The 20185-nt window shown below is 42.7% G+C and overlaps 1 protein-coding gene across 6 annotated transcripts in view; it reads right to left on the minus strand.

The window, feature by feature from the left end:
* Window positions 1–20185, minus strand: part of TBC1D32 (TBC1 domain family member 32) — a 196633-nt gene that overhangs the window by 119396 nt on the left and 57052 nt on the right. For 5 of the 6 annotated variants that reach the window (XR_008313100.1, XM_053283702.1, XM_053283696.1 and 2 more), the window contains 10 exons: window positions 19508–19586; window positions 19309–19412; window positions 19145–19206; window positions 17553–17697; window positions 15823–15882; window positions 14831–14930; window positions 11583–11720; window positions 4214–4303; window positions 3826–3968; window positions 1435–1565 (listed from right to left, as the gene is read on the minus strand). Coding sequence is in view for 5 of the 6 variants with exons in the window: in XM_053283702.1 (XP_053139677.1) it covers window positions 1435–1565; window positions 3826–3968; window positions 4214–4303; window positions 11583–11720; window positions 14831–14930; window positions 15823–15882; window positions 17553–17697; window positions 19145–19206; window positions 19309–19412; window positions 19508–19586 (1052 nt within the window). In the remaining variant the exon portion in view is untranslated. The remainder of the gene's footprint in view (window positions 1–1434; window positions 1566–3825; window positions 3969–4213; window positions 4304–11582; window positions 11721–14830; window positions 14931–15822; window positions 15883–17552; window positions 17698–19144; window positions 19207–19308; window positions 19413–19507; window positions 19587–20185) is intronic. The other variant, XM_053283712.1, reaches the window with a different exon arrangement.

The following is a 20185-nucleotide window of genomic DNA, read 5'->3' on the forward strand; positions in this document are numbered from 1 at the left end:
GCCCACCAGATGTCTCTGGAAAGCCCACAGGCAAGAGGTAAGGGCATGGCCCCACTCCTGCTGTTGCTCCCCTGCAACTTGTATTCAGAGGCATCTTACCTCTTAGGCTGGAGGTGACCTGTAGCCACCAGACTAGTAGCCATTGATAGACCTGTCCTCCATGTATTTCTCTAAGCCCCATTTAAAGCAATCCAAGCTAATGGCCATCACCACATCCCATAGCAGATAATTCCATAGATCAATTATGCACTGTGTGAAAAATTACTTCCTTTTGTCGGTCCTAAATTTTCCAACCTTCAGTATCATAGGATGAAACTGTTGTGAGAGAGGGAGGAAAAAAAATTTCTATCCACTCTCTACTCCATGCATAATTTTATATACCTTGATCACGTCTCCCCATAGTTGCCTCTTTTCCAGACTAGAGCCCCAGATGCTGTAGCCTTGCCTCAGAAGGAAGGTGCTCTGGGCCCCTGATCATCTTGGTTGCCCTCTTCTGCACCTTTTTCAGTTCTTCAATATCCTTCTTAAGATATGGTGACCAGAGCTGCACACAATACTCCAAATGTGGCCAAACCATAGATTTGTACACTTTCAACAAGCTGTTGACCAAGATCTCTCTCTTGGTCAGTCACTGAGAGCTCAGATCCCATCAGTGTATATGTGAAGTTGGTTTTTTTTGCCCCAATATGCAACACTTACTTACACTGAACAGCATTTGCCATTTTGTCGCCATATATCCCAGCCTCTGGATATCCTACAATGCACCATACGACTCTTGGAATCCCCAAGGAGATGGGCGCTCTACATGCCTGTCTGTGTCCACATGGGCTGAACGCAGCCCAAGAGAACACACGATCCCAGAGCCAGGTTTAAGAGTGCGCTCATGCCTTTAACCCCGGCTTAAAGCTGGGCTAAAAAGCTGGGTTAGATAGCGCTGCCCCAGCAGGATTCGGCCATATCCTGGCCATTCTCAGACTAACCCAGACTGGCCTTCCCTAGTCTGGGTTAGGCTGCGCATGAGAATAGCCTCAATGAATGGCACTATGTCATAATTATCCCCCATTTTCCAAAGCAAAGAACTCATAAAAGTTATCCATTTTCTTCCCTAATCTATTGTCTGCAACAACAATCTTTAAACCAACTATTCAACCTTTACTAGCTCAAGACACATACATGTTACCAATGAGAAACAATTTGAAGACAGCAGTCTAAAACCTACTTCAACTGTTACATGGCAACAGGTTTTTGCAGGTGCAAGAACTGACACCATAACCGCATTCACATTAGCAATATAACATGCAAGCCATTCATTTCTAGATCCCAAACATGGCAGTTTTTGTGATCTCAGACACATACCAAGTTGATTTGTGTTTCTGCAGGTCAACAAATACTTTTCACAGAACTGTTTTAGTTATTTAAAATATAGTTTCTTACCTACTACCTTCTATGGCAGAAGACCTTTCTCCTCCATAAAGAAGCAGTGAAAGACCATCATCCACAGCAGCAATCCTTGCCAAAATATCAGCTATATATATTAGAGTTCTTTCAGGGCAGTTCAGACGTACCTGCACATATATTGTAAAATGTCTGAAATGGTTTTATACACACCCTCTTCACAAGCGTTCTGTAACTAAAGGCAAATCAGTGGCTGACATCATGACTGACAAAGCGCTTGTACAAAGCTGCTGCACTAGCTACTTGGGCTAAATCTGGAGCTTGCATTCCAGATTCATGTTGCACAACAGCTGTGCAAACTATATGCACATCCCATTGGTTTTAAAGGGGACTTTTGCTCAAGAGCACTATAGACCAATTCTGTAAATCCCCATTTTTAAAAATGCAGAAATTTATTTATTTAATATTTCTATACCACCCCATCCAACAGCCCTAGGCAGTTTACAAAACAAAATATAATCATTTAAAAATCAATTTAAAACCACATAAAATCTAAACACTTCAAACAAGGCTTAAAACCGTTACATTTAAACAATCTTAAAACCCGTGAAGGCCAGAACAAAAAAATAAGTTTTAAGGGCTCTCTTAAAGACTAGTAATGTTTCTAAACCACGAATTTCTGTGGGGAATGCATTCCACAACCCAGGAGCAGCTACAGAGAAAGCCCAGTCCTGAGTCACCACCAGACTCACCAGTGGCAGCTGGAGACGGACCTCTCCAGATGACCTCAACATGTAGTGGGGATCATACTCAGGCTTTTACTGCATCAGTGCCAGGTTGCTTAGCTTTCTTGCTTCTGTTTATCTTTTTAATTGCTTTTTTGGTGTGTTTATGGTTTTTAATGTTGATATTAAGGTTTTAAATGTAACTTTGGATGGGGTAGTATAGAAATGTAATAAACAAACGAACAAAATTTTATTGTAGTTTAACTTTTGTAAACTGCCACGAGATACATTATGAAAGGCGGTATAAAAACTGAACAATACATACATATATACATACATACAACTATTTGCACTAGCTCAGCTTCGCTTGTCTTGCAAGTGCTTTGTTAGTCAGAATGTCCATTGGTATAACAAGCCTAAATCAGGGAAACTTCCAATATACATATAATGTCAATAAAGATGTGAAGTTTATATCAAGGCCTTCCTGGACAGCTTCCTGGACAGGTGTATGATGGTTCGCTAGCTGAACTGAATGAAATAGAATGTGTTTATCAAAAATAGTTTTAACAATAACCCTCTTCAGATGTTATGAAATGTAAGTGTGAGTGCTACTTGAGAGGAGAAAAGCAGGGAGGAAGTCCAGCCCCCCTTTCTCAGTCACCCCTCACACCCGATGACCACACTTACAGCACTGTTTAAACGGGGTGGCACCTTAAGTCTGATGTCTGGAGATCCCATGATTGCAGCTCACGGGATCACTGATCATCACTCTTATGGAGCCAACAATTTCAGAAAAACAATGCTGTAAGCATGGTCATTGGATGCAGGGGGTGAGTGACAGCAGGGGATGGGACTTACTTCCTGCTTTCCCCCACAAGCAGTGTTCACGCTTACATTTCATAACATCTGAAGAGGGCTAATTACTACGCATGTTCAGTAAAGAAACAAATATTTAAAAACCTAAAAATCACTTAGAATACAGAAACCTTTATTTCTATATAAATTTCTATATAAAATAAAAAATGAGACTTCAAAGAAAATCTGTACAGACTGGGGAAAAAGTCTAACAAATCATGATCTCCTTGTCTTACTGAAATGCCTCCACTTAATGGAGCACAGCTTTGCTCAGAATCTTTTCTTGAATTCACTACTCCTCTAAAAAAACTGAAATTCTTTTTTAACGCTATCTCTTATAATTTCCTTACAGTGCAGCTCAGCCAATAATATGCCTTATTTTATTGTACAGTGTACAGTTTTCTTTCTTTTAAAAAGTGCTTTATTTATATTAGTGTGACTTATTTAAGACTAACTGCAATTTTTTTAAAGCATTCTTGGCTGTAAATTGTTTATTTATTACAATAGATTGTTAATTTCCAATGTATTGATATGTTTATGTTTCAGAAGACCATTGCATAATTATGAACAAGAAGCCTGAGCACTGAAATAGGCATCCACCTGCAGATTCCTGACTAGATAGGGAACCATATACGTTAATCAGGTAGGCACAAGACATCCAGTGCAATTCCCACTTCGACTGTGAATAGGAATTCATATTCTCATCTGTCTTGCAGGGCAGATAAGAACATGCATCCCCATTCAACTTACTATAGTCATATGCAAGAGCATGCTGCTCTCATTATCACTATAATTTTGTACACTAATTGTTTTTATTGATTTGAAAACATTTGACTGAAATATTACAAACCTCTGCTCCACTCAGTAAATAATGTATTGGTTGAAGAAGTGCCTCTATCACTGTATTGCTATATAGACATTCCATTGCACATTCTTTTCTATCACAAAGAATTCTTAGCACATCAGTAATCAGGCCAGCTGGAGAATAATTGCCTGACAAATAAAATGAGAGTTGTTTTAAAATACTAGTGAATAACAATTTGATCACTGCAACTAGAAAGGAAAACAAAATTTATTCCTGTTCCCTCATAAGTGCCACTTCAAATTCCAACCAGTTGTCAAGAGCCACTCAAGCTTCACATTACAAATTATGGCATCTTGTCTACAGGCACAGTACAGATTAACAAACATGAGACAAAATTGTACTAAGGAATAATAAATATGAAGGGCAACATTACCTGTGTGCACATTAAGAGTCTTTGGGCAATTAGGGGAGCAATAAATAAGGCGGGTAAACATTAGAACAAGGTCCGTTAGAGACATCAAGTCTATGAAAAACAGAATAGAAAAAAGATACTTAAAAATTGCGTGATACTTGTCATTAGTTAGCAACAACTAATGAATATTAACAAATTCAACTTACATTAATGTACCTTCCCTTATAATTCCTACAGCTCACATACCAAAACAATTAATTTAATCATAGTTAGACCATAAGAACATAAGAACAGTCCTGCTGGATCAGGCCCAAGGCCCATCTAGTCCAGCATCCTGTTTCACACAGTGGCCAACCAGATATTTTAGACCTATACCAAAGATGTCAAGAAGTTAATAGGATTCATGTTTTCACACCAGCAAATAATTCAATCAAAAGTTTTTGTATTCACCATCCTTTATTTGGAGGACAGATAAAGAACTTTCAGCTAATTGTGTAAGATCATATTTGTACATCTGCAATTCTGTAAACAAACATATCCCTCAGTTTTGTGCTGTCACAACAGCAAAACCACATAGTCTTGTGAATGACAATGCTGTCTTCCCATTAACAGTAAGTCAAAGAGACATTCTAGACAAAACACAGGACAAGATTCCATGCCCAGTCTCTTCTACACAGAATAGCATCGAAGACAATGCACAGACCCTCCAAGCAGCATTCCCAATTGCACCCCCTTTCTTCTCTTTTCCCTCAGATATCTGTAAACCAGTTAATCTTCACTATTATTCTCAGTCCCTCTCCCATATTGCAACCCACTGCTTTTTTTTTTTTAAAGGAAGATAGTGAGCAACAGAACCAAAATTTGAAAGCTTTGAACACAGCCCAAATACAACACACATTAGGCAGCAACCAGACTACGTTAGTCATTACCAAGCATCTTGAAATCAATTATACAAATTATACTAATGTAAGTCTCATTAATTTCAATGGGATTTAGTCATAAAAACAGGCTGCTAACCTGTAACTGATGATCTGGTAGAGATCCGTCGACATCCATAAGAATGGGCTCTGCGCCTGCGCAGAGACCATGAGGTAGCCATGCCATAGCTTGTCGAGGCATCCAAGCCACGCCCCATGCATGCAGTGTGCTATTTAAGGGAGGCTGGACATTTCATTCCTCAGTTCTTGGATGACCGCCGAAGTGGAAGACCATCCAGTCGAACAGGTGAGTTCGTCCAGGGCAAAAGCGAGCACACAGGCACAGGTATGCACATAGCAGAGCACTACTGCAGAGGGGTGGATCGGGAGGGTCTTATGAATGTCGACGGATCTCTACCAGATCATCAGTTACATCTGTTTATCTGTATCGAGATCTGTGGAGATCCATAAGAACAGGCAATTAGCAAGGTCACTAAGGAGGAGGGTGCAGAAGTGCTATTGCAACACCCTTTTGAGTACACTTCTCCCGAAGCTCACCTCTGCAACAGAACACACATCTATGGCATAGTGCCTAATGAAGGGCATCTCAGAGGACCATGTTGTTACTTTACAAATATCCAGGAAGTTGATCCCCGAGAGGTGTGCTGCCGAGGAAGCGTAGACTCAATTGGAGTGGGCCTTAATGGCTTCTGGTGGAGATTTCTTCTAAAGTTTGTATGTTAGTTTGATAAGTTCAACTAGCCACCTTGATAGACACTGTCTAGATAAACAGGAGACCTTGGAAGCACCCTTGTAGGCGACAAACAGACGAGGTGTTGATCGAAAGTCTTTAGTGCAACTCAAGTAAAACAAGAGTGACCTTCAGATGTCTAGGGAGTACATTGCACGTTCTAAGGCCGATGTTGGCCCTCTGAAAAAGGTTGGAAGGACAATGTCTTGGTTCAAGTGGAACTCTGAGACAACCTTTGATAGAAAGGATGGGTCCAAGCGCATAAGGACCTTATCTGGGTAAAACCTCGTATAAGGGGAGTCAATTCTCAGTGCTGTCAGTTCACTCACCCTCCTTGCTATGGTGATAGCCACCAGGAAGGCCGTTTTGAGGGAGAGTAGCTTCAGGTCAGATGTAGCCATCGGCTCGAAGGGAGTCTGCGTCAATATAGAGAGCACCAGGGACAGGCTCCAGGGTTCTACTGGAGCCTTGAGTGGTAGAAAAAGATTAGTCAGGCCTTTCAAAAAGACTTTGCATTGAGGGTGTGAGAACAGCATTTTGCCCTTGCACCCTGGGTGCTTAGAAGACAGGACTGCCAAATGTACCCTTAGGGAGACATTGGCTAAGCCTTGGGATTTCAATTTTGATAGATAGAGCAGTACGTCCAAGATAGTAACCCGCCTTGGCAGGAAACCTTGAGACCTAGCATTGTCTTTGAACCAGTGCCACTTCTCCAGGTTATTTTGTTTGGTAGAGGGCTTCCATTGGTTCAACAAAATATTGTCTAGGAGTTTATTTGCCAGGTGGTCAAATGAAGCGTGTCAACATCTGGGTGGAGAACCAGACCGCCGTCCTGGGATGGGAGATCGGGAACTCGAGGCAGTAGATGGTACTGGTTCTTCGCTGGTCTGTGTACCTATGGAAACCAAGATTGTCTTGGCCACCATGGCATCACCAGTATGCAGGAGATCGGTTCGGAGAGGAGGAGTGCCACCACTCTGGTGATCAATGGTTGAGGAGGGAACATGTAAGGAGTCTCCCTCAACTAATCCAACTGAAAAGCATCGCCCAAGGATCGACGATTGTGCCCTGCCTTGGAGCAGAAACACTTTGCATTTTTGGAGGTCGTGAACAGGTCTATCATTGCTCACATACAGCAGTGTAACAGGGGAGTCAGATATATTGAGTTGAGCTCCCATTTGTGCTGAAGCTCCTGAAGAAAAACACAACTCAGATTGTCTGCTAGGACATTTTCCAGACCTTTGATGTGAACTACTAGTGGTGACATCTGGTGTTGCAGGCACCAGTGACACAGCTGAATACTGAGGGTGCATAACGTGTGAGACACTGCCCCTCCCTGGTGGTTAATGTACGCCTAGGCTGTGGTATTGTCGAGATGGATCTGGACAGTCTTGTCCTGGACAAGCAGTAGAAACACGTGAAGAGCTTGGAAGACAGCAAACAGTTCCAGAAAGCCGATATGTAGGCTGCTTTGCAGCAGGGAATACTTCTCCTGTATTTGTTGGCATCCGCAAAGAGCTCCCCAGCCCAGAAGGGAGGCATCGGTCGTGACCCAGACAGATGGTAACAGACTCTGGAAAGGAACTCCCTCCAGCAGATTCCTCCAGTCTGACCACCATTATAGTGATCTTAGGACTTGTGGTGGAAGAAGTAGATGCTTCTGCTCGCTGTCCCTGATTGGGCTGAACAGCAAAAGAAACCACAGTTGGAGTTTTCGCATCTTTAGACGAGCATGTCGGATGATCATTTTGCACGATGCCATCAGCCCTAGAAGTCGCTGGATGGACTGCGTTGGCTGTAGCGGTTGGATCTGAAAGTGATGAAAGAGGGCTTGGATGCAAAGGTAACGGTCTTCCAACAAGAATTCCTTTTGGGTAGTGGTGTCCAGTATGGCCCTGATATAACTGATGACTGGAACTGGATCCAAGTGGGACTTCTTCCAGTTGACCTGGATACCGAAGTCCTGAAGCAGGTCCAATACATATTGGATCTGCAAAAGTAACTCATTTTTGTCGATCCAAAAGTACCTCATTTTTCTCAAGCCAATCGTCGAGACATGGGTAAATTGAGATGCCTTGTGTTCACTGATGTGTGATCACCACAGCCATACATTTGGTGAAAACCCTTGGGGCAGTGGACAGGCTGAAGGGTAATACATTGTACTGGTACACTTGGTGGCCTAAGGTAAAACGTAGGTACTTCCTGTGTTCTGGTCGGATGCTGACATGGAAGTAGGCATCTTTCAGATCCAGCGTTGCAAGCCACCTCTCCCTGTGTAGAAGCAATAATATTTGCTGCAACGCCATCATTCAAAATTTTCTGATTTGCACGAATTTGTTCAGGCGACAAAGGTCCATAATGGGCACAAACCCCCATCCCACTTTGGAATCTGAAAATAGCAGGAGCAGAATACATCCCGCCTGGCCGGCCATGGCACCAGAGTGATCGCGCTGTTCTCCAACAGTTCCTTCACCTCCGCCTGCAACGTGTCTGAGGACTGAATCTCATTCCCATCAACCATGGTGTCTCCCAAAACTCTATGGAATATCTAAAAGAAATAATCTTCAAGACCCAGCCGTCTGAAGTTATGCTGTGCCATGTGGGGGCATGGCTTGTCAATCTGATGTAAGGAAATGGCAGACACAGAGTGATGATTCTGTCCATCAGCAAAGGTGACAGCGCCCCCGCAGGCGGAGATAGGAAGAAGAATGGTGCCAGTGGATGGACATAATCCTCAAAGACGCTTCTGGGTGTCTAAGAACTTGGTTGTGCATGACTGTGCAGGCTTAGCCTTGTTGGGCCAATTGCACTTTTAGAAGGGGTTGTATCACCTTCTATAATCACAGCAATCTTGTTGGCGATAATTAGGCCTTTGTCTCGCAAAAGTGGGACGGTATCTTTGCGTATAGGATGACGTTGAAGGCTGAATAGTGAACGTCTTGGCCGTGAACTTTGACTTTTTAATCTGTTCCATTGTGCTCTCAGTGGACTCACTGAAAAGGCCGGAACCGTCAAAAGGGAGCCCCTCGATCTTGTCCTTCGTGTGGGCTTGGAGGTGTGTAGACCTAAGCCACGTGTGTCTTCGGAGAGTTATTGTTGAAGTCAGAGATCTTGACTCTGACTCCGCCAAATGCTTGGCTATGCGCAGCTGTTGTCTAGTTAGTTCTGCAGAGCAATCTAACGTTTTCTGGAATTTTGTCATGAATTCCTCTGGTGTTAGGGAGTCCAAGTCTGCCTGTAAGTTCTCCCACACACTGTGAGTGTATTTAGCCGTGCAAGCAGCATAGTTCGCTACCTTGATAGAAAGACAGGAAGTAGAGTACATCTTGAGGCCTAGCAAATCCAACTTCCTTCCCTCTTGTTCTGGTGGGACCACATGCTGTTTCCCAGACATGGAGGAGGAAGCGCAGCCTGTCACCAAAGAGTTTGACACCAGGTATTTCAAAAAATGTGTGTTGTCCTTCTCCTGGATTGGGTATAAACTTTCCAGGCACTTAGATGTGGGAGTCGAGGTGTGAAGAACATCCCATGTGCATTTTGCAGCTCTGGTGATGACCGCGAGCATTGGCAATGCCACCGGTGCAGTGCTCTGAGTCTTGATCATAAAATTATATACAGGATCATCGATGGCCTGTAGTGCAGAGCACAAATCCACACCCAGAGCTTCCACCATAGCACAGACATGCATGTGATAAGACTTCAGTTCTTCATTAGGTGATACATAAGTGGCAGGGAGCACATCAGTAGGAGGCTCCACAACAGTCTCCCCTTCCTTGGGGTCAGACTTGAAATCCATAGAGCCATAGTGTTCTGACACTAAGGAGCCGGGCGAGGCTGGTAAAACCATCTAGGTTTCTATCAACAGCAATTAAGTCGAAGTTGGAGCAGTTTGTGTGGCAATGGTTTGGGTGGATGGACTCACCATCTGCACGCAATGCTGTGATGTAGGCAGCAGTTCTGTCTGTGCCGCTGATGAGGCATAAGTCAGGCAAGGAGTATGTGGCTTCCAGGCTTGTGTACATTCTGAAAAATCATAGGGTGCACCAGGTGAGGTGACCCCCAAAGGCACGGCTGGGGTTGTCACTGGGGCAGGAACATTCGTGAACCCACAGGTGTGCCATGGTAGAGGCACCCGAAGATGTTCCTCCAACAAAAAGTGTGGCTATGTAGGTAGAGCAGCAGGAGTATCAGTTTCAGAGGGCAGAAAACCCTTAAAAGTCAATGTCGAGGGCATACTCGAAGTCGAGTCCAAGACTGATAGAATGGTGCATGTCGTGGAGGGATCTAGGCCAGCAGTCCCAGTGACAGAGGGATCATCATCCCCCTCGGTGTTGAAGACTGGTAATGGTGCCTGGAGGCTTGGTGTTACTTGTTTCGACGTCGACACTATCGAGGTGTGCAGTGCCGATGTAGAGGGAGCCTTCGGCCTCGTTGTCAAGGGAACCAAAGAAGAGAGTGATGTAGTCACTGGTGACAGGGAGCACGCCCTGATTATCAACGAACTCGTGGCCAACAGCTGATCCGGAGCATGTCAAGGAGTTGGCATCGACTGAGTGGCAATTCGATTCCGGGTTGAAGTTGTATCGGAGGGACGGCAGGAGACGGAGGCTCTTGGAGGTCCGCTGGGGATGGCACTAGTCAGGCGGCGATTCCAAACAGATGAGGTTGATGCATTTCAGAGAGTGCAGAGCACTCGGTGTTGAGTTGGCATCGCAGGCACATTGAGACCGTGTGGAGTCAAAGAACCACGTTGAAGAAGTTGAGGTTGACATCGAGGAGTCCCAACGAGCTGTCAATGTTGATGTACTGTGCTTTGACATCGACACTGAGGACGTTCGGTGGGTTGACAGTGTTGATGTCTAATCTGAAGACTTTTTGTGAACCGGTGTTGAGGTAAACAGTGATGTCGACACTGAAGTCTTTTTATGACAAGGCATTGACGCTGAAGTCGGGGGCATTTGATGGCCCGACGTCGGGCCCTGCATCCAAGATTTCTTTTGGGCTGGCGTGAAGAACCCTTTTGACGCTGAAGGCATCAACGATGAAGGCCTCAATGGTGTTGAGGCAGATTCCAGCGGTGCTTTATGAGGTATGCCCGGTGTCAGGGGGGCTCAGTACCTCGTCATAAATCGTGGCATACAACCGCAGAGCCCGATTTTTACGGATCTGTTTGGAAAAAGAGAGGCAAATCTTGCATGCCGCCACGTTATGCTCCTCTCCCAAGCACATTAGACAAAGATTGTGAAAGTCCTTCGAGGGGAGTTTGGCATTACAGCCCTCACACTTCTTTCTCTCATCCGCCATTTCACTAAGAGTATCCAAGTCCATTCCGGGATCTAAAACCGAGCAAAAGCCGTCAGCCAGTCCAGGTCATACACTGAAACAATCATGTCAGCCAGTCCAAGTCAAACACGAAGAAATCCAAAGAAGTAACAAGTCTCTCTCACAAATCGAACTCACAAGGAACCTTCTGACAACGAATGGCAGACCGAGGTCCAAAAGCTGAGGCGGTCGGAAAAGAACTGAGGAACGCGACGTCCAGCCACCCTTAAATAGCACGCTGCACGCATGGGGGCGAGGCTTGGACACCTCAACAAGCTACGACATGGCTACCGCATTGTCTCCGCACAAGCGCAGAGCCCATTCTTATGGATCTCGACGGATCTCGATCCAGATCTAGTACAGATGTTGCCTGTTTTTCTCTTTTTCTACATGACCTTACCTTTTTTGTTTTTCAGCTGAATAGGAAATAGTCTTCTGCCTTGTTTGTATATTAGCAATCTGCCTAATAGGCTCAGGGAATGAACAAAATATATATACTGCAACTCTCTTCCTGTGTAGAAATGCTTCTGTTTATTGCCTTAAAAGAAGACAGCTTATGTCAACAAAATTATGTTATCTCTTGCTTTGTCCTTTTGTATATCAGAACCAAACAATCACTACTATGACGATTGCAACATATTTGTAAAGCAAACTGTAGAGACAGTGTAAAATACAACCACGAATAAAACCTGGTTTTGCCATTTCAGGATGAGAAACCCGCACCCAAACATGAAAAGCATGTAAGAGATTTTTTGAGACAAACTTATTGTCTTGACCTCAAAGAACCTTATATGGAAGGAGAAAATGCATTAGTGCTATTTCATGAACTCTTAAGCAAGTTCCATTGGAAGGCTTCTTGCAGCACATTACTACAATGCTTGGGGTTGCATTATAACATGTGAAACATGATGCATAAGAAAGATACAGGCTGTTGCATATAAATTCTAGCAGTCTGTAAAAAGGTCTTGAAAAGTGCTAGTGCAAAGTCTAGTTCAGGAGTGTCAAACTGTGGCCCTTCAGTTGTTGTTGGCCTACAGCTCCCATTATCCCCAGTCACAGTGCCCAGTAGCCAAGGATGATAGGAGTTGTAGGACAACAGCTGGAGGGCTGCAGTTTGATACCCCTGGTCTAGTGCAACAGCTTGAATAAATGGAAGAGCTTCTCTGGATATAGGGCTATTTCTATTGCAATATTCTCCCACTAGGTCAGAAACAGCCTTTTGATAAGTGGGTTTTCTGTTAGCTGAAGGGCGCTTTGGATCCCAGCCATACTGATCTCTTGCCAAAAGCCACACAGACATTGCTCAGCTATACATTTTTTTTAAAAAAATTACGACCAAGGCTTCTTAATTAGATATATACTAATTGAAGTTTCGCATCAGAAATAACGAGCAAGAAGTAATTCTCAGACAGTCTTCTTGATGGGTATACTCTGCAGTAGGAGTCTTTGAGGGAAAGTGCCCCTACCATTCCTAGCCTGGTTTTGTCCCATTTCTCTTTTTTGTTGTGCATCAGAGCCTTGCCTCCATCTCACTGCCTGCTGCACATGGTGAAGGCATGAAGGGATCTGCTGCCTCAAAGTGGCTGCACATCTCTCAACTCCTTGGCTTGCTTGTACACTCCCGCAGCAGCTTAAGTTCATGGATGATGGTGTCTGCAGCTACTCAGGCAATTACTACTGCTCAGGCTGTGATGTGATCAACATGGATCAAAGTTGCTGTAGATGCTGTTGCCCAGGCCTGACACTCACTCTAACACCATGGACCCTTTGATTGGGTAGCCTTCAATGCTACCATCATTCAACTAGAACTCCAACATGTTGATGTGCAGCTGATTGGCAACCTACCTGACTTGCCTACTGATGTATTCCTGCAGCAACACTTGTTCCTCTGGCTTGCAGAAGATGGAGTGGCAACACCAATCATCGGAATATCAGTATGCGAAAGTCGGAGACGGGACCAGAGCAACAGGGTGAAGTCTGGAGGAGCCATTCCTCCACTTAGAACAATGTCACTTAAGGTAATCAAAACTAATTAAGCATAGGGGTGTGCACGGAACCGCCACACTGCGGTCCGGCACTGGGGTGGGGGGTCGCTTTAAGAGCGGCGGGAGGGTTTACTTACCGCTCCCGCCGCTTTCTGCTGTGGCGCCGTAATTAGTCGTGTAATTGGGGCGGCAGGATAGCTCCCTGCCGCCCCTTCCCCGCTGCGGCTCGGCAAAGCTCCCAATAATGCTTTGCGCACGCGCATGTTGTGCGCGCGCTTCATGTCACTGACGTGCGCGCGCGCAAAGCATTACTGGGAGCTTTGCCGAGCTGCAGCGGGGAAGGGGCGGCAGGGAGCTATCCTGCCGCCCCAATTACACTACTAATTACGGCGCCACAGCAGAAAGCGGCGGGAGGGGTAAGTAAACCCTCCCGCCACTCTTAAAGCAACCCCCCACCCCCAATCCAGACCACCCAGGTCCGGACCTATCCCTAATTAAGCATCTAAGGTGCTCATTTGATGTACAGGTTCATGGAAGGCACATACAGATCAAGTTACTCTTACTTCACGGAGAAGTTCTCTGGCTATCCGGATATTTTTCTATTCTAAAGGAGGTGAGATCATTTCGGCCGCCTTGAAATTATTTGCGGCCAAAGTTAGGAGCCAGCTATTATATGGGGCGCAACTTGGTCCTTTTCCTTCATACAAGTCTATGGATGTGGTTCAAAATGACTTTCTAAGGGCTCTACTTAGAGTACCTAGATGTGTCCCCAATGCATTAAGGTTCGAGTTGGGTGTTCTGAAGATCAAGGTCTGGGCCTGGTTGTCTATTTTGACCTATTGGCTCAAAGTCAGATTTTCCCCCCTGAGGATGGATTTCTCTTATCTTGGCTGATGTATTCCAGCCCACTTGGGACCAGGCTATCCAGGACAAAATTGTGTCCTTGGGTCTGTCTATGGACTCCCTGGTCCTGTTAAGTCACAACCAGGCCAGGCAGATCCTGAAACAAAGACTCTTGGACTTCGAAATCCAACAAGAACTTTCCCAAATCCCTGATTGTACTAAAAGGAGGCTGGGTTTGAGCAGTTCTAGCTGGGGTCCTGCTGCTTATTTGAATGCCCTGAGCTTGACATGCTATCAGAGGGCCTTTTTGGAGCAAGGCTTGATATGTTAATTTCAGCGGTGCTCTCAGGGAGGTTTCTGGGGATTCCTAGAGAGGATAGATTATGCCCATGTGGTATGGGGGAAGTCGAATCCATCCAACATGTTTTGTTGCACTGTCCATTATATAGAAATTTAAGATGTTCCTTACTTACTCCTCTTTTGACACCCTTCCCAGGTTGCTCTGGAGATTTTTATGTTTCCTATCTTCTTGCGGATAGAACTTTAGATGTCACCTTTAAGGTGGCTAAATTCTGTTCTATTGAAGTACTGTTGTGGCAGCGAGCTTTTCCTTGATTAATTTTAAAATTGTATTGATCATTTGTTTGTGGATATTCATCTATATATTTAAATATTTCACTTCCTTATTGTATTTTTCTATGCTATGAGATGTTTTGTTATGTTATGTTATGCTATGCTATGCTGACCTTGGGTCGCAAATAAAGAACTTTGACTTTGACAGCTAGATAATGATTATTTAGCATATGGGTACACTACTCACTATTATGAGATTTGGACAAAGAATTCGACCAACAAGTTCCAACAGCTGCTGATTCACAAGCTTCCAAGTAGGAGACACATTGCTCAACAGATGCAATAATCTATGGATTAAAGTGACAAGCTATATCAAAATTTACAGCAAATATCTCATATTGTAGAAGAACCAGGAATTAAGAATCACTTTGCTCAGATCATTAGCAAACTTGCACATAAGCAGGCTTTGCTTCATTCAAGCACGACTGATATAAGTGTAACATAAAACCCTCTGCAGAACATGATATTTAGAATGTAAATGTTAACCCCTGAATGGCACACTGATGCTCAAAAATCCAATGTGATACAGGTTGATCTCGCTATACGTGGCCCTGGTATCCGTGATTCCACACATCTGCAGTTGGGCAATTGACACACAACCTTGGTATATGTGGGAGGGGGAGTTAATTTCCACATATCTGTGCTTTGGGGGTAGCTGGATTTCTGGACACCATTTTGAGGAAAGGAGCCATTTTGTGGATCTTGTTTTTTAAAAAAATAAATAAAAATACCACGATTTTTCAAGGGAAAGTGCCACAGTCTGGACCTTAGGGCGGGCACTGCTGGACCACTGGAGACCTGCAAAGCATGGTAGGACACTCCCTTCTCCAATATTTAGGGCCATTTTTTGAGCCTCCAGGAACTTAACCCCAAGTCCCATTGCTTCAATGCCTCATTATCCACAGTTGTAGTGGAGAACGGAACCCCCACAGATAACGGGGTTCACCCGTATATAAATCCCTGAAATGTGTCTTACTTCATTTGTGATTGATATATACTTTGTTTCTGAAAATAGCAAAGAAGTTACCTTTAAGCTCTGAAACTTATGAGCCCCTGTGCTAATACATTCTCAAAGCATACATTTCTCCCAAGACAAATTTTTGACCGAATGAAATACAAACCCTAAAACACATTTTGGTATTTTGGAAATCACCTAACACTTGAAAGACACAGACTTACCAAAGGCTTGTATTTCTTTTCAAGAAGGCTTAAGACCACTGTTCTGCTGTAATAGGCATGCTAAAAGTACAAACAGAAATTTTGTAATTAGAGCACACCATTAAAACATTTGCTTTTATGTTTGAGCAACAATTAAAAAAACCAATTCTTTCTTTCAGTGATTACAACAGATATTCAAAGAGCACAATACAAACTGATGTCAGAACATAATGTACTAGTATATACCCTATTTTCTCTTAAAAGGCAAGAACAGCAATAGTCTACTTTTTACAATCCATAATATTTTTTAGAAGAAAGCCAGATGAAAAAGCAGACTGTCAAATTCCCATAGGCACCAGATAAGGAAACCATAGCTAACAGCTTGGGTTCCAGAAACACCGGGCGGGGGTGCGAGGGGATGCTATTTTCCCCAATGCAATATACAGGACTTAAACGTGCTTAATTCTGGCCGGAACCCAACCACAGTTCACTAGCTGAAAAACAAATAGGCCCTTCATATTCACTGAAAACATTGTTTCCCAGAGAAAGGTCTATTTTCTCATTTTTACCTACTTCTTGTTGCCACCAAGAACACCTACACTGTACAATTTTCTGAAAAACATTTATGTCAAGTATTTTAGTCTCAATTAAAAAAAACTTGAATAGCAGAGCTGTTACAGTAATACAGAAAATATGAAGTGAACATTTTCACTTGCCTAATGGATATGCCACTTGAGCATATTTAGCACAATAAATGCAGTTACCCAACTGTGAAATAAAAGGCAGTTACCCAGTTTTAGGTAGAGTTCATAAATCTCGTCTCCAGGTTGCATTTCTGCTGCAGAGATCATTTGCTTCTTATGTCTGTCATAGCTGTGTGCTCCATCACATACTGCTGCAGTATTACAGCACTCATGCAGTGCTGGTTTTACAATCATTCCAAAAAGCACAAAGCTACCCTTCCATCTGCCTTGCCATTTCAGAATCCTTTAAGTTATTTGGTTTTTTTAATGGTGTTACAGGCTAGATGGTGTTCTAATATGCAAAGCCAGCACTAACACATTAATCCAGCCTCATTCACAAAAGAAAAATAAGTTGCTAACAAAAGAGCTACCTGCTATCAATTCCACAAAAGTTTCCTTCTGGAGCAGAAAAATGTTCCAAGATGGCCTGGATAGAATGCTAAATCATACCTAAGTACAGCACTAAGCATAAAACCTTAGGTTTGTATTTAATTATCTCCACACCTCTACCTTAAAATGCACTACGAAAGCGTGGGATCCCAGCAAGTGAGGTTTCCTATAACATTCCTACCATACTCAGGATATAGAAGTTACCTGCAAACTTTCCTAGAAGTGTTCACAAATCACAGCTGTTATTACAATTCTAGATCACATTAACATATTCAGCATGAATATGTTGGAGAGAGAAACTTTTAAAAAGTTAATTCAAGGCGTTACCAGTAAGCTAATAGTCTTCCTAATGGCACAGCAGGGGAATGACTTGATTAGCAAGCCAGAGGTTGCTAGTTCATTTCTCCGCAGGTATGTTTCCCAGACTATGAGAAACACCTATATAGGGCAACAGTGATATAGGATGATGCTGAAAGGCATAATCTCATACTGCGCGGGAGATGACAATGGTAAACCCCTCCTGTATTCTACCAAAGACACTGACTCGATGGCACACTTTAATTTAATAGCCTTAAGGGCTCACAGAACCAGCTGCAATTAACATAGAAATTTCCTTACCATCCATTTCTTAAACCACACAGCTTTGAAATCAACCAGAGCCAAGAAGTACACTGGATCCAAACATTTAGGAGGGACAGTGTGGCTTGATTCACGTTTTACTGACAGCAGTGAGAGAGTACTCTCCATTATTTCCTCCATATACCTAAATGTTATACATAAACATTATCAAACAAAACCTCAGAATATGTACTGATGATGTCCATCTTTTATTTATTTAACATATTTTTATACCACCCAAAACTCACATCTCTGGGCAGTTTACAACAAAAACAAATAACAGAAAAGTTAAAACATTAGTTAAAACAATGACAACAGAAAAAAAATTAAAAATTAGTTAATATAAATGACAGCAAAAAAGTTAATACATTACAATTTAAAATTTTAAAACCATGTTTTAAAACAATGTTAAAATTATTAAAACAGTATTTAATTAAAAGCCTGAGTGAACCAGCACCTTTAAATTTTTTATTTTTTTTTTAATTGTCAGAGATGAGGAGGCTCTTATTTCAGTAAGGAGCACATTCCAAAGCTTTGGAGCAGTAGCAGAGAAGGCCTGTCCCTGAGTAGCCACCAGACGAGCAGGTGGCAACTGCAGACAGACCTCTCTTGATGATATCAATGGGCCGTGGGGTTCATGACAAAGAAGATGTTCTCTGAAATACCCAGGGCCGAAGCTGTTTAGGGCTTTATAGGTTATAACCAGAACCTTGTATTTTGCCCGGAAACTTATCGGCAGCCAGTGTAGCTCTTTCAATTGAGTAATATGGTCTTTCTGAGATGACCCAGAGACCAACCTGGCTGCCGCATTCTGAACCAGCTGTAGTTTCCGGACTACATACAAAGGCAGCCCCACATAGAGCGCATTGCAGTAATCCAGTCTGGAGGTTACCAGCATATGTATCACTGTTCTGAGGTAGTTTATCTCAAGAAACAGACGCAGCTGGCATATCAGCCGAAGCTTTAAAAACTTTGTCATTCCAAAAAAGATATTGTAAAAGGAAACTCTTATGAATTTAAAATTAATGCTTTGTACTTTACTATGAATGTGGCTTTTTAAAAGTCCAGAAATTGCATGTACTATGTTTTCCTCTACACCAATAAAATGAAGTCACCTTCAAAAAGGATTAAGAAATTAACAATGTGCAGAGAAGCAATATCATTATTTTCTTGAGAAAAGAGTGAATTATTTGTGCAGTTAAACTGCAAAAAGAATCTAGATTCGGCTTAAATATAACCAAAACCAAGTCAAACAGGAAAGTGATTGCGATCCCAAATCATCAATTATAAAGCAGCAGTAAGAAATGTTGCTTTTCAAGTTTAACCTTTAGACCCATGGGTGCTGGAATCAGTTTCACCACAAGAAGAGGACAGTTAGTTTGAAGAATTTTGAGGTAAGGGATCTTGTTGTTTTCATCAATTACCTAAGTTTTGTGCAGACTGGTTTATAAACAGCCTGCTCTAGAACTAGCAGAAAGAACTCACTAAGAGCAGCAGATGTAGGTTACTACTTAGTACATCACCAGTATTAGTAGTTTAGCACAAGCAAGCAGCAAGAGACAAATTAAAACAATTGCATTACTATGACATACTTTTCTGGATGACGAATCCAAAAAGATGGGACTTCCCTCTGGTACTCATTTAGCAAACGTATCTGTGAATTAAAACAGTAGTGGTTGTCTTGCTTTGTAAAACAGAATTACCGGTATTGAAAAACATTTGTCAGAAAAAGACATACAGGAATACTCAACTGTACCTTTTTAAGCAAACGAATTACATCTGGGTTACTTATGTCAACACCCATTGATAAGGTAGGAACATAATTGTCTTCAGAAAGGAAGTACAGCTCTAAGTACTTTGCTGTAAAGAAAAAACAACAGTTGCCATTTAAAGACAATTTTACATAATGGTTTCAGAAAGGAAAATGAAAATGTGTGTGATCTTAATGAACTTACCTAAACTCGTAAAAAGCTCCCTTGTCATATTTAGTGGAGACGAAGAAAATGTCTTGGCATAGAATTTCAGAACTTTGTCCTATCAAAGTAAAATTAAAGCAAAATTTGCTTGAGTTCATGTAACTAAGTGAATTATTCATTTCACGAAGTTATTCCAAAAGGAGGACGATTTAGTCTTCCATTTAACAGACATTTCGGCCCCATCATCAGACTGGCCTCCGGTGTCATGCAGTGAAATCAATGCTCTTATTACCCAGTTGAAATCAGGCAAAGCCCCAGGTATTGACCATATTACCGCAGAGATACTTAAGAGTAACATGGCTTGGTGGTCTCCTGTTTTAGCTTCCCTATTCACTTTTATAGACCGAACCACTCAGATTCCGAGTGATTGGGGCATAGCAATCATTATTCCTATCTACAAAAAGGGAGATAGGAGACTCCCAGAGAACTATCGCCCAATTAGTTTACTTAGTACTATTGCTAAACTCTATGCTAGGCATCTGTATGGCAAATTGGTGGATTGGTGCGATAGAGAAAACATTCTATCGGATGAGCAATTTGGATTTAGAGCGGATCGATCAGTTTTGGATCCGGCTTTAATCCTTCAACATCTTGTTGGGAAATATGTGCTTGCTCATAAGGCTGCTCTTTTTGCCGCCTTTATCGATTTTAGGGCTG

Source organism: Hemicordylus capensis, chromosome 1 (genome assembly GCF_027244095.1).
Source record: "Hemicordylus capensis ecotype Gifberg chromosome 1, rHemCap1.1.pri, whole genome shotgun sequence".
NCBI lineage: Eukaryota > Metazoa > Chordata > Lepidosauria > Squamata > Cordylidae > Hemicordylus > Hemicordylus capensis.